Source organism: Acomys minous, assembly GCF_964271855.1.
Source record: "Acomys minous genome assembly, chromosome: 12".
NCBI classification, from domain to species: Eukaryota; Metazoa; Chordata; class Mammalia; order Rodentia; family Muridae; genus Acomys; species Acomys minous.
Window position 1 is genome coordinate 62,874,322 of NC_140493.1, and position 15,399 is coordinate 62,889,720.

The 15,399-nt window shown below is 46.0% G+C and overlaps 1 protein-coding gene across 1 annotated transcript in view; it reads right to left on the bottom strand.

Annotated features, from left to right (window-relative positions):
- The window catches only part of LAPTM4B (lysosomal protein transmembrane 4 beta), a 55,064-nt gene that overhangs the window by 24,616 nt on the left and 15,049 nt on the right, over nt 1–15,399 (bottom strand). Inside the window, exon 2 of the mRNA XM_084751294.1 lies at nt 7,045–7,156. Coding sequence (XP_084607420.1) covers nt 7,045–7,156 — 112 coding nt within the window. The remainder of the gene's footprint in view (nt 1–7,044; nt 7,157–15,399) is intronic.

Sequence of the window (15,399 nt, forward strand, 5' to 3'; positions counted from 1 at the left end):
ACTCTATTAACTTACAGAATTTCTTTTCTTCTTTCTTTCTTCCCTTTCTTTCTTTCTTTACTGTTTTGTTTTTTGAGACAGGGTTTCTCTGTGTATCCTTGGCTGTCCTGGACTCACTTTGTAGACCAGGCTGGCCTGGAACTCACAATGACCTGCCTGCCTCTACCTCCCTGAGTGCTGGGAACTCAGAATTTTCCATCATAATTATGCAACTGACTGAACCAAATCCATTTAATTCTATCTATACATAAGTTAAATAATTAAAAGCCTCTGACCTACATATTTATTGTCCCCCCCCTACCTTTGTAGTACTGAGGACCAGACCAAAGTCTCATGCATACCCAGGCAAGCACTGTACCAGTGAGCTTTGTTCTCAGCCAGGCTCTGATGCGCCGATCTTCCTGCATCAGCCTTCTGAGTAGCTATGACTACAGATCTGAAGCCACAGGCCCAGCTGACCTATCAGCTTATTTTTAAAAGGAGATCAAAACATACTGAAAATTAACATTAAGAGGAAACAAGTCTTTAAAAAAGATTCAAATGAATACCTACTCTCCTGTTCCTTTTTATCCATGTAATAATAAATCATTAATCTATCTATCTACCTATCTATCTGGGTTCTACCACCACCACCAGGCTGCTGTCATCACTGCCACTCTCACCAGTTGAGACAGGGTTTCTCTGTGTAGCCCCGGCTATCCTGAAACTCACTTTATAGACCATGCTCACTCAGAAATCTGCCTGCCTCTATTTCCCGAGTGTCCCAGATGTGCCACTTTTGCCTGGCTTAAACAATTCTTTCAAGTATGTGCTGTGGAACACGTAAAAAAACCTCAAACTCAGGACTTCACAAAATAATTATTATTTGCCAGGCGGTGGTGGGGCACGCCTTTAATCCCAGCACTTGGGAGGCAGAAACAGGAGGATCGCTGTAAGTTCCAGGCCAGCCTGGTCTACAAAGCAAGTGGAGGACAGTCACGGCTACACAGAGAAACCCTGTCTCAAAGAAACAAACACAAATTATTATTTCAGTCTTAAGTACTAGCAAGTCTGTCAGGCTTGTCAGACAGTGTTTGCCTAGCGTGGCCCTGACAAGTGGAAGGTGTATAGAGTTACCATGCACCCAAGAGAACCATAGTGATGTCACTTAAAATTTCCTCACCTCAAGTACCTTAGAGACTCCTACAACTGAAAGCAGTGAGAGGAAATCTATCTTTAGAAGTCGGATCCTGTCGGGCCGGGCATGGAGACATACACATTATGCTCTGGAAGCAGAAAGAGGCAGGCAGAGCTCTGTGAGCTCCAGGCCAGCCTGAGCTACAGTGAGACCATTTCAAAACAAAACTAAACTTACAAACCAACAAAAAGGAACTGTAAAGAAATTCGACTTAAGGCAGGTGTGGTGGCGCATGCCTGTGATTCCAGCACTCAGGAGGCAGAAGCAGACGGGGTTGTGTCTCTGACTTCATCATCAGCTTGTCACCCTCTGGCTTCTGCTTCTGACCTCTTAAGATTCTGAGCCCTTGGTTGATCAATGGAATAGAATAGAAGACCCAGAAATAAATCCACACACATATTGATACTTGATTTTTGACAAAGAAGCCAAATCTATTCAATGGAAAAAGGATACCATCTTCAACAAATGGTGCTGGTCTACCTGGATGTCTACATGTAAAAAAATGCAATTAGACTGTTACTACCATGCACAAAACTCAAGTCCAAGTGGATTAAAGACCTCAACATAAAACCAGATCCACTAAATCTGTTAGAAGAAAAAGTGGGGAAGAGCCTGGAACTCATGAGCACAGGAGACAACTTCCTGAACAGAACACCAACAGCGCGGGCTCTAATTAATAAATGGGACCTCATGACACTGAAAAGCTTCTGTAAGGCAAAGGACACTATCAACAGAACAAAGTGACAGCCTACAGACTGGGAAAAGATCTTCACCAACCCTACATCTGACAAAGGTCTAATATCCAAAATATATAAAAATCTCAAAAAATTAAACACCACCAAACCAAATAACCCAATTAAGAAATGGGGCTCCAGGCATTAATGTCAACAATTAATAAATGGGACCTCATGAGGCTGAGAAGCTTCTGTAAGGCAGGTGACACGGTAAAGAGAACAAAGCGACAGCCTACAGACTGGGAAAAGATCTTCACCAACCCCACATCTGACAAAGGTCTAATATCCAAAATATATAAAGAACTCAAGAAATTAAATACCACCAAACCAAATAACCCAATCGAGAAATGGGGCATGGAATTAAACAGAGAATTCTCAACAGAGGAATATCAAATGGCTGAGAAACACTTAAAGAAATGCTCAACCTCCTTAATCATCAGGGAAATGCAAATCAAAACAACGCTGAGATTCCATCTTACACCCATCAGGATGGCTAAGATCAAAAATTCAAGCGACACCACATGCTGGTGAGGATGTGGGGAGAGAGGAACACTCCTTCATTGCTGGTGGGAATGCAAACTAGTACAACCACTTTGGAAATCTATCTGGTGCTATCTCAGAAAAATGGGAATAGGGCTTCCTCAAGACCCAGCTATTCCACTCCTTGGAATATACCCAGAAGATGCTCCAGCACACAGCAAGAAAATTTGCTCAACCATGTTCATAGCAGCCTTATTCATAATAGCCAGAACATGGAAACAGCCTAAGTGTCCCTCAATAGAAGAATGGATAAAGAAACTGTGGTACATATACACTATGGAATACTATTCAGCTATTAAAAACAAGGAATTCCCGAAATTTGTGGATAAATGGATTGAGCTAGAAATGATCATAATGAGTGAGTTAACCCAGAAGCAGAAAGACTCAAATGGTATATACTCACTTATATCTGCGTATCAGCCCAATGGGCATGTCCCACGAAAGCCTTCACTTACCAGGAAACTGAGACAGAGGAGAGGACATTCTAATGGGACTCTAGATGAGAGAATCATGGGAGAAAGGCAAAGTAGAAGGACCCAGAGGGTCCTAGAAGCCTACAAGTAGAACATTATGATAGGCAGATTTGGGCACAGGGGTCCCGCTCAAACTAAGGCACCAGCCAAGGACAATACAGGCGGTAAACCTTAAGCCCCTACTCAGATCTAGCCAATGGACAGAACACTCCCCACAGTAGAGTGGAGAGTGGGATATGACTTTCTCACATACTCTGGTGCCTCACCTTTGACCATGTCCCCTGGAGGGGGAGACCTGGTGGCACTCAGAGGAAGGACAGCAAGTTACCAAGAAGAGACTTGATACCCTATGATCATATAGAGGGGGAGGTAATCCCCCTCAGGAACAGTCATAGGGGAGGGGAATAAGGGGAAATTGGGAGGGAGGGAAGAATGGGAGGATACAAGGGATGGGATAACCATTGAGATGTAACAAGAATAAATTAATAAAGGAGAAAAAAAAAAGAACAATAAAAAAAAAAAAAAAAGAAATGGGGCTCAGGGCCAGGCGTGGTAGTGCATGCCTTTAATCCCAGCACTCGGGAGGCGGAGGCAAGCTGATTGCTGCGAGTTTGAGGCTAGCCTGGTCAACAAAGTGAGTTCAGGACCACCAAGACTACACAGAGAAATCCTGTCTCGAAAAACCAAAAAGAAAAAAAGAAAGAAATGGGGCTCAGAATTAGACAAGAGAATTCTCAACAGAGGAATATCGATTGGCTGAGAAACATTTAAAAGAAATGCTCAACATCTTTAGTCATCCGAGAAATACAAATCAAAACTCTGATATTCCATCTTACACCCATGAGAATGGCTAAGATTAAAAACTCAAGTGACAGCACATGCTGGTGAGGATGTGGAGAAAGGGGAACACTCCTTCATTGCTGGTGGGAGCTCAAACTTGTACAACCACTTTGGAAATTAATCTGTCACTTTCTCAGAAAACTGGGAATAGGGCTTCCTTAATACCCAGCTATTCCACTCCTTGGAATATACCCAAAAGATGCTCCACCACACAACAAGGACATAATACTCAACCATGTTCACAGCAGCCTTATTCATAATAACCAGAACCTAGAAACAACCTAAATGTCCCTCAGTCGAAGAATGGATAAAGAAGCTGTAGTACATTTACACTATGGAATACTACTCAGCTATTAAAAACAAGGAAATTCTGAAATTTGCAGGCAAATGGGTAGAACTAGAAATGATCATCCTGAGTGAGATAACCCAGACTCAGAAAGATGTACATGGCATATACTCATCACTTATAACTAGATATTAGCCTAACATGGATGTCCTCTGAATCTTCACTCAGCGGTGATTGGGACAGATGCTGGGACTTGCTACTGGACTCCAGGTGAGAGTGGTAGAATGGGGAGACAGAAGGACCCAGAGGGTCCTAGAAACCCACAAGAACAACATGACAGACAGATCTGGACCCAGGAGTTCTGCTCAAACTGCTGCACCAACCAAAGACAACACATGCAGTAAACATTGAACCCCTACTCAGATCTAGCCAAGGGACAGGATATTATCCATAGTCGTGTGGAGAGCGGGGACTGACTCTGACATGAACGCTGGTGCCCCATGTTTGACCACTTCCCCTTGGTGAGGAGGCCTGGTGGCACTCAGAGAAAGAATAGGAAGGCTACCAAGATGAGACTTGATAGGCTGTGACCATATGGTGGGGGAGGAGGTCCCCTTCTGTCACAGACCTAGGGGAGGAGAATAGGGTTAAAGAGGGAGGGAGGAATGGGAACATAAAGTAAGGGGATAACAATTGAGATGTAGCCGGGCGTGGTGGCGCACGCCTTTAATCCCAGCACTCGGGAGGCAGAGGCGGGCGGATCGCTGTGAGTTCGAGGCCAGCCTGGTCTACAAAGTGAGTCCAGGACAGCCAAGGCTACAGAGAGACCCTGTCTCAGGAAAAAAAAAACAAACAAACAAACAAACAATTGAGATGTAATCTGAATCAATTAAATAAATAAATAAAAGACCAGGAAAAAGAAGTCTGAGCCCTTTAGAGCTCTATTCTCAGACTACTTCCTCCTCCGCCTCCCCCACCCAAGGCAAACAGGTAACTCTCACTGTCCACTCAATAGCCAAGGGCTCTTTCCTTGCAACATGCAGCAGCCATATGTTTACTTAAACACTCATTTTTTAAATGTATTTATTATTATGTATACAGTCCTCTGCCTGCATATACACCCACAGGCCAGAGGAGGGCATCAGATCACATTATAGATGGTTGTGAGCCACCATGTGGTTCCTGGAAATTGAACTCTGGACCTCTGGAAGAGGAGTCAGTGCCCTTAACTGCTGAGCCATCTCTCCAGCCCCTACACTTAAACACTCTTAACTTGTTTCACTGTGCAGACAAAATTCACACAACTTGGAGCTGGGGACATGGCTCAGCAGTTAAGAAGACCATCTTCCAAATGATCTAGGCCTGATTCCAAGAACTCACAACCAGTTCTAGGGAATCTGATTTCCTCCTCTGGCCTCCATGCACTTGTGGTCCACAGATATACATGCACGCAAAACAATCATACATTAATAGTAGTAGTAGTAGTAGTAGTAGTAGTAGTAGTAGTAGTAGTAGTAGTAGTAGTAGTAGTAGTAACAACCCACAACACTCACCACTCCTTTAATTCCTTGTGGTTTCTCAAACCGGAATCCTTTCAGCTTGAGCCAATCTCCCCTATCATTTTGCCTTCCAGCCACGCTTTCTTTTCTTTTCTTTTTTTAAGATTTTATTTATTTATTTTATGTATATAAGTGCTCTATCTGGATATACACTTGTGTGCCAGAAGAGGGCATCAGATCACATTATAGATGGTTGTAAGCCACCATGTGGTTGGCTGGGAATTGAACTCAGGACCTCTGAAGAGCAGGCAGTGCTCTTAAGCACTAAGCCATCTTTCCAGCGCCTCAGCCATGCTTTCTTAAACTCATATAAAGTTCTACAGCAATTGACAGTAAATCAATTTACACAGCCTGCTATTTGAGGTCATGCATTGCACTGCCTCTCACTCAGTCAAGACCCAGTAGGAATAAGTATACAAGGTCTGTGCAGCAGGCACGGGGCTGGCTGTTCATCCCCACCCACCTCAGGCCTGATTCATTTCTGGGGGAAGGCTCCAATCTTACCAACCACCAGCAACAACCATCTCCCGGAAGGAAGGCAACTCCTGGAGGTGTCAGGATAGCCAGAGAGATGCATATTCCTTTTTTTGCATATTTTCTTGCTCTCTCTCGCATGCGTGTGCACTCTGTCTGCCTCTCTCTGTCTCTCTCTGTCTCTCTCTGTCTCTCTCTCTCTCTCTCTCTCTTTTTATTTTGAGACAGAGTTTCTTTATGTACCCTTGGCTGTCCTGGAACCGCTTTGTAGACCAGGCTGGCCGCGAACTCAGTGATCCGCCTGCCTCTGCCTCCTGAGTGCTGGGATTAAAGGCATGCACCACCACAACAGGCTCTTTTTCATCTCTTTTTCCTGCTGTTTGCTCATTCTCCTCTGCAAAAAGCCAACGTTTATGGCAAAGCTAGGTGTGGTATTTTGTGCGTATAATCCCAGCCCAGGAGACAGACAAGAAGGATCGGGAGGTCAAGGTTTAGTTTTTACTACATAGAAAGTTTGAGGTCAGCCTAAGCCACATGAAACCCCTACCTCAAAGTCTGTTAGAAAAAAACACTTTTTTACATGTATAAATTCCAACGTGGCATAGTAGCACACTCGTCAACTCCGCACTTGGGAAGGCACGAAGGTCAGGAGGCTCAAGGTCCCCGTTGGACAAACCTGAAGCATATGTGATACACTAGTCATGAGATTCTGCCTCATAAAGATGGAGAGAAAGGGCCGCATATAAGGGTCTGATGCTCATTAGGAACAGAGGCAGAGCATGCACAGCATTTGAAGTATTTGATGATTTGATTTGCAGTGATGGAAAGAAAGAAAATAAAGTTAAAATAGCAGCTCAAATAGGCCCTTGAATCAATATTTGTAATTTAACAGAAGACAGTCAGACTCCTTGTCCCAAGAAATCCCAAAATATCACCAGCTGTTGTTATCTGACATACTTACTGGCATCATCCATGACCTCAAATTCCCCTCCTAGTTCAGCATCTGAAAAGTGATACTGATTGAGATCTGCCAGGGCACTCAGCAGGATCAACAGGACCACAGCGTTGATGATCTGCAGGAAGAAGAAAGGGACGTATGACACCCAGGCCACGGCACCACACATCTGCAGCTGGGGGAGTGTGCAAGGTGAGGTGGCTCAGTGGATAAAGGCATTTATTCAGCCTGATGATGTCAATCCCCAAAAACCACACGGTGATTCAACTCTCCCAAGTTCTACTCTGGCCTTCATATGTACACAAACACACATATGCTAAACACACAAATGAGTAATTTCATTTTTCGGAGTGCAGTGTTGTGCCTATAATGGCAGTACTGGGGACCAAAAATGGAGAGTGGGCGATGGGGTAGGCAGGTCCATGATACTTACTGGCTGGCCAATCTAGCCAAATTAGTGCGTTACAAGTTCAGTTTTTGGATTTGGTTTTGGTTTTGAGACAGGGTTTCTCTGTGTAGCCTTGGCTGTCCTGGACTTGAGCTCACAGCAATCCACCTGCCTTTGCCTCCCGAGTGCTGGGATTAAAGGCATGTGCCACCACTGCCTGGCTCAGTGACAGGTTTTATCTCACAAAAGAAGGTAAAGAATAAGCAAGGTAAGACACTCAGTGTCAACTTTAACCTCCACATATGTATACATGCACACTGAGTAAATATCGTAACACACATCACAGATACGCGCGCGCACACACACACACACACACACACACGCACACACACACACATATGCCAGGAACAGAGAAAAGCACTAACACCCTACCCCAGTCAGACTTCTGCTGAGGACAGTGCCCGCCAAACCCAACACATCCACATGGAAATGCCCTTAACCAACGTCTCCCACTTCTACTCATCCTTTCCTGTATCTTAAAAGTACCATGTATTGTGAGTTAAGGGGACAACGTTCAGATGCAGTGTCAGCATCAAGCACTTTATATGTGGGTTCCAAGCCCTACAAAAGCTCAAGTTAATTAAGCGCAATGCAAACAATCCCCATTGTAAGAAAACTGAGATGCAAAGTTAAAACACTGGCCAGGCGTGGTGGAACACGCCTTTAATCCCAGCACGTGGGAGGTAGAGGCAGGTGGATCTTTGTGAGTTCAAGGCCAGCCTAGTCTAGGAGTGAGTCCAGGACAGACAAGGTTACACAGAGAAACCCTGTCTCGAAAAACAAAAACAAAAACAACAAAATCAAAAGCAGAGCGTTAAGACTGGAGGGAGGTGCAGTGCTTCTTGTTTTTTTCTCTAAAGGGCCAAGACAGTTCACAAGACAGCTAACAGTATGGTAACTGCAAACATGGACAATTGAAGTGATCCATGAGGTAGTTAGAGACAACCACAAGTAGGGGTAAGGGGTGGGGGGGGGGGGAGGGGAGGAGGGGGAGGGGTGGCACATGACTTTAATCCCAGCGGGGAGGCAGAGGATGCAGATCAACATACAGAACTACAGAAAGGAGTTCCAGGACAGCCAGAGCCACACAGAGAAACCTTGTCTCCAACACACATACACACACACACACACACACTCTCTCTCTCTCTCACTCACTCACAAAAACTAAAATTAAAATAATTATAACCACCAGACCAAGATTAGGCCAAAATTTATTTATTTATTTATTTATTTATTTATTTATTTATTTATTTCATATGTGCCTACATGCCAGAAAAGGGCACCAGATCTCACTATAAATGGTTATGAACCACTATGTAGTTGCTGGGAATTGAACTCAGGACCTCTAGAAGAGCAGCCAGGGCTCTTAGCTGCTGAGCCATCTCTCTAGCCTCCCCTTTTAAATTAATTTACTTTTGTTATGTGCATTGGTATTTTTGTTTGCAACTATTATCTGCTTGAGGGTGTCAGATCTTGGAGTTACAGATAGTTGTGAGGTGCCATGTTGGTGCTGGGAACTGAACCTGGGTCCTCCGGAAGAGCAGCCAGTATATGTAACCCCTGAACCATCTCCCCATCCCCAGGTACAGCATTTTTTAAAAGACAAAAACCACAGATACATCAGGGTTGGAGGGGGTTGGAGTAAGCTTGCAACATTGTCTTTTTGCAGAGCTTAGCAGTATTTTCCAGACACCACATAAGTATTTCTGATTTACACTTCCTCTAGTTATTTTGGGTTTGTTTTAGCTTGCGCGAACATGAGTTGTGTTGGTTAATCCGTGTGGAACATGGTCAGGGTCACAATCTCAAAAGTGATGCTAAGGCGGATGGGCTCCTAAAGGAGGGGGGCAGACACCAGGGTGAGCGCCTGAGCATGAGGGACTGTTTGCTAGAAGGTGGAGAGTCCTGAAGGCCAGGACAGGATCCAGGGCTTTCCTCTAAAGTGTTCATTCGTAAGACAGGAAGTAACGTGGTCACCGCCGCTCATTTAGGAGACCCTCCCCGAAGCCTTCCGCTCACAGAGTAAGTTTAGCAGCCTTAAGTCTCATATCTGTGAGACTGTAACCCCTGAGTTATCTGCAGTGGTTTTGGGTGCTAGGTGTGGCAGAGGTAGGGTGAATGCCACAGTCCCAGAATCCTTAGAGACGAGACGTAAAGATAAAGGCAAAGAAAGCCAGGAGGCCTGACTCCAAGCCTGGGTGAGGTGATCCAGCTGATACAAGTCCCTGCATGAGGTCAGGTCAGGTGCCCCACCCGGCATCTAACCCGCCCCTAATTCAGCTCTGGCGTTTCTGTGCTCCCCTCTTGGCCTCTAACTCGTCTTTCCACGGCAGCTCTTTGGTTTGGTGTGTCCTCCCGTCTCCCCAGTATGCTTTACTGCTTTTACAATTACATTTATCCCAAACCTTGAACCCTCTCTGTCCCAGGCTCAGTCCAGGCAATGCAGCCTCCTCCAAGAGGCCTGTACTTGGTGCAGTAATTCAGATCCGATCATGGTTGGGGTTGGTGAGGTGGCTCAGCAGGTAGAGGGGTACTTGTATCAGAAACTGATGACATGAACTGGTCCCTGGCAGGAAACAACTCACACCTGAGTTGTCCTCTGACAGGTATACTCACATACATACCCCCACAAAATTTTTTGGGGGGAAGAGATAAGGTCTTACTGTGTAGCTCAGGCTGGCCTGGAACTCACAAAAAATCCTCTAGCCTCCTTAGTATTATTCTTAAAGTGGTAAGCTTCTTGCACATCTAAATGACTGTTGTCAACACCATCAAAAAAAGAAAATCACACACAGCTCTCACCTCAACGGGCTAAGGTGAAGTTTATTCTGGAGTCAAATATGAATGACTATGACCTGAAAACAGACTTGAGTTACTCCAAATTCCATGTTCCAGCACACACACGTGCTGCCCCCTCCCTCTCCAACCCTTCCTCCCCACTCCCCCCCGCCCCCCCACACACACACAGTCAATCATTTCCACATACACTGTGGAAAATCAGGTAGGTGGACACAGAACACTGGGGAGGATCAGCTACAAGCCTAGGATGCCGTCAGCATTCTCGGCCTTTGGCTGGTGGGAGCCTGGGGTGTGTTTGTACATTGCAAAGTACTACCTACTAGTCAGAGATGCCAGGTCACACACAGAGGCCGGTAATCAGCAGCTATGGAGGAGCCCAAGTCGGCTCTGGACCCACAACATTCCAGCCACCCCACATCCCCGAGGTCGTAGGCAGGCAGTCAGCCAGGCTCCGTAGGTCGTGGGAGGGGCAGTTCTTTCCAGCTCTCCTTCACAGGACTCACCCTGAGTGTGAGATCCTCCTAACACTCTGACTTGCCTTTTCTATACTACTACAAAATCCTCAACAGCTGGATGGGAATTAGGTCCGAAGAATGGAATGAATACAGGAGTGTCCTCGAGGACCTGGGTCAGTACACAGAGGCGGGGCTACACCTCGTCATGCCAAATGTGGTCAGACGGAAGACATCAAATACAAGCTCAAGCACTGAGCACACTGGGTAAGACCTTCCTGAAAGAGAAGAGAGAACGGAGAAGGAGCGCTCTCCATAGCAGCACTAAGATACGCCAGGCGCAGGCTACATAATGACCACAGCTCATCTCAAAAGGCCGAGCAGGCACACCCAGGCTCTTTCAGTCAGCCTGCTTGCACTCGACCATATCTATTTCAGTGAGGTGGGAACCAAATGTTCCTGTGCTGTCAACACTTTTTTTTCTTGTTCTTAATGAATATTTCCACATGCAAGTAAATTAAACTCATGTCCAATTACTTAAGTGGTATGTTACTTTCTCCAGAGACACAAAGTGCTTTCAGCCTTAAATCATGTGTCAGATCGCCAACAAACGGGCAGGAGCTCCCAGAACTGTCCACAGCTTTTCATCTACTGTCTTTTGGGCCTCTTGCCTGCTGCACTTAGTTCCCTTCTCCCCTTTCCTCCCCCCACCCCCACCCCCATCTCCTCCCGAGGCTCAGGGGCATGCCCACTCTGGACTCTCCCAGATGTCCCTGCCTCTGACTATGCACAACACACTTTCTCCTCCACCATTAAAAAACTGCCAGGCCTCTCAACGGCACTCAGTGAAGCAGAGTGCGGTGCTGCCATGGCCTTTGACCCCAGCACTGTGGAGGTAGAAGCAGGTGGATTTCTCTGTATGTACTCTCTACAGAGTGAGCTCCAGGCCAGTGAGCTACATAGTGAGACTCAGACTTGTCTTGGGAGAAAGGGGACAAGAACCGTAAGAGAGAGCCAGGCAGTGGTGGCGCCCGCCCTTAATCCCAGCTCTCGGGAGGCAGAGGCAGGTAGATTGATGCCAGCCTGGTCTACAAAGCGAGTCCAGGACAGCCAAGGCTACACAGAGAAACCCTGTCTCGGAAAACCAAAAAAAAAAAAAAAAAAAAGTAAGAGATAAGACCTTCTGAGCCTAGAAAGATAGCATCAACAAGTCTGAAATTCAGAGACTTGAGTCTAAAGAAAACCAATACTGACATCTACAATAGGGAAATTTTGAAAAAGAATGGATATTAATATTCAAAAACATGAAAAGCACAATAAAATGCTAACAACAAGAAACAGCAAGGCCTGGTGACACACACCTGTAATTCCAGCATTTGGGAGGCAGAAGCAGGTGGATCTCTGAGTTCTAGGCTGGCCTGGTCTACAGTATTCCAGGACAACCTGAGCTGCACAGACCTGATCTCAGAAAAGCAAGGGGAGAGAAGGCAAATGAACACGGTACAATCCTAAATAAAAGCTGCAATATAAAATGCTAAATGATTTTTAAGTGTTTTTACATTTATTATTTAATTTAGGGGGCACACATCACAGTATGCATGACGTAATAGAACTAGGACAATTTTTGGGACCTGCTTCTCCCGGTATACTATGTGTGTTCTGTGGCTCAAACTCAGGGTTAGGGTGAAGGGTGGAAGAAGGTAGAGCCCACAAAGCCGCAAACGCTGGCTAGAGGCTAGAGAGACGGCTCAGCAAATAAGAGCAACTGCTAATCTTGCAGAGTACCTGAATTTGGTTCCCACATCTACACAGCAGCTCATGATCATCTGTAATATTCCAGGAAAGCCAAAGCCCTCTTCTAGACACTACGAAGGGAGGGAGGGAGGGAAGGAGGGAGAGAGGGAGGGAGGGAAAAGAAATGTAACACAAATACGCTTTAAAAAATAATTTATTTACTTTTATGTGCATTAGTGTGAAGGTGTCAGATCCCTTGGAATTGGAGTTACAGACAGGTATGAGCTGCCATGTGGGTGCTGGGAGTTGAACCTGGGTCCTTTGGAAGAGCAGAGAAGTGCTCTCTTAACCAGCCCCACAAATACACTTTTTAAATTAACATCCTTACATGGCCTTTGTGGGAAAGATTAAGCTTTGTCACAGGTGGAAGCAGTCTTAGTGGGCTTTACCCTTGGGGCAAGCCATGAATACCTTGTGACAGACTGTTTAGAGCCTTCCTGGGCTTGGAATTCAGGAAGCTGACCTGGGAACCTCACCGTGGCTATTGTTTTCCTAATTGACCCTCGAAGGGAGAAAGGACCGCCCTTGGCTTGTGACTGGGAAGGTGGTGAGAAGACAAAACAACAGGTTGAGAGGCGAGGAGAGCACGCGGAGAGAGCAACGGACCGGACCAGCTCGTGGGTCAGAGAGACACTTAAAGACCTATCCCGTGGAACGGATACTGGAAGGTTCATTCTTCTGTCCCTTTAACCTTTTTTCCTTCTTGTGTAAGCTAGTTGGGTTGTATAATAAAGTTTAATTGTTAATAAACAGAGCCAACAGGTCTTTGTTACGTTGAAATAAGTTTCTGATATTTGTGACTTCAACTCAAACAACTACACTTTAGTTTATGGATAAAACTTAGATTTACAAAGCCCGGCTCATTTTACTGTGTTTTTCTGCTGCCAACTGAGTGCTATGACAACTGAGATTGTTGCCCCTATGGCTGCTCACTCCAGTGGAGAAGCACACAAATGACCAGCCAAGTAAAACAGAACGAGTGTGCAACGTAACATTCACTAACGCACCGTTCAACTGCAGACGTTCTCGGCCGGAAACTCGGCTAAGTATCTCATGTTCAGCTGGATGTTCCATTCAGACTGAAAGTGAATTAAGCGCTCAGCAGCAGGGGACACATGTCACTCAAGGACTTCCCAGGTAGAGATGACACACTAGCACGATAAAGAACAAGCAGCCTTGGAAATCTTGACAATATCAGACTACCGGACGAAGAACTGACTGCTGAGTAAACCTCCAAGGCTGGTGGTAGTGGTGGTGTCTTTAATCCCAGCACTTGGGAGGCAGAGTCAGGCAAATCTCTAAGTTTGAGGCCAGCCTGGTCGACAGAAGGAGTTCCCAGAACAGCGGGGTGGGGGACCAGGGGTGGGGGGGAGTAGATGACCACAGACAGACTGATTCCCAGAACACAAATACAATCAAGGCTCGCTGGTGTTTCTGTGAATTGGATAATAAAAGTAGGTAAAGTTTAAGTTTCTGAAGCTATAAACCAAAGGACATAACTAACCAGAGTTATGAATGAGGATGAGTTAAATTAACCCACTATCCAGCTGCAAGAACACGGACAGGTCAGGTTAAGATGGGGAAACCGTCCCATGGTAGACTGTACTGGAAAGATAGCAGTCAAAAGCCAACAGAATTACATGTTCAAAAGCTGGAAGGAAGGAGAGGAGGCGGATGTCTACCTTTAAGGTTTCTTATTTAGAGTTGTGGTTTCTGTAGGCTGGGCTGGCCTTGAACCCATTCATGTACCTGAAGATGACCTTGAGCTCTTGATGCTCTGTGGTCCACCCAAGTGCTAGGCCACAGTGTATACCACCGTACCTAGCTGGGAATGCCACCGCTAATCTCCTTCCTCCCTCTCCCCCACCCCCCGGGCCATAAAATTGAAACACTGAATGAATTTGTCACTAAAATCCTGTAGACGAAAACTCATAAACTAAGCACATACTGTAGCCACAAAGCTACATATGGTTTCCACTGAGAATCTTTGGTCTTTTGATCACAGAGAAGCCACCACGCCTTGTTCCCATACCTCATCCCGTTCTGTTATGAGGCAGCAGGCTCAGTGCTTTCCTGGGGAACGTGCCAGCCAGCCACTAGCCACCCTCAGTCAGTGCAAAACCCAAGCCAACCTGCCAAAGCAGCGGAAGCTATCTCAACCAATTTCTTTGAATGGACCTGGTTGAGCTCTGGTCATCATTAAAACGCAGGATCAACAGGATATGATAGTACATATCTTTAAAAGAAAATGAGAGGCTGGGCATGGTGCGCGCCTTTAATCTCAAACAGATTTCTGCAAATTAGAGGCTAGCCTGGTCTACAAAGAACAGGCAGGGCTGTTACACAGAGCAACCAACAGAACCAAATATGAGTTGGGGAGGAGTGAGTGCACGGTCCTGACTATGGGTAGCACGGCATGCAGCTGAGGCTGAGCGGCCTGAGAGGGGAGCACCGGGGGAGGAGATTCTGACAGCGTCCTTTGCTGTGTTTTAGTGTGCCTCTCTCTGTGCTGTGGGTAGTGAGACAGGCAACAAAGGCGGAACTATCAGGATTAGGAGTGTGTGAGAGGAATCCTGGATGACATTCTTCATCTGTGTACTACGGGGTACCATGCCCGATGAGTGGGGTCCATCCATGAATAATACAGAGATGTCCTGTAGAAGTTCAGAGCTAGTGCCCAATGGTCACGTCTCTTGCCAGGCAGTGGCCTGGACGCAGCTTTGTGTGGTTAGAAATGCCCGAGGCTGAGGTGGTGGCCAAGCGGGAACTTATTTGTGCAGAGGGGCAGCTGCCACAAGAAAGGGAGACGTGGCTAACATCCTCCATGCTAGCCTCTCAGATGACAAGTAACGCAGATAAATGAGAGGA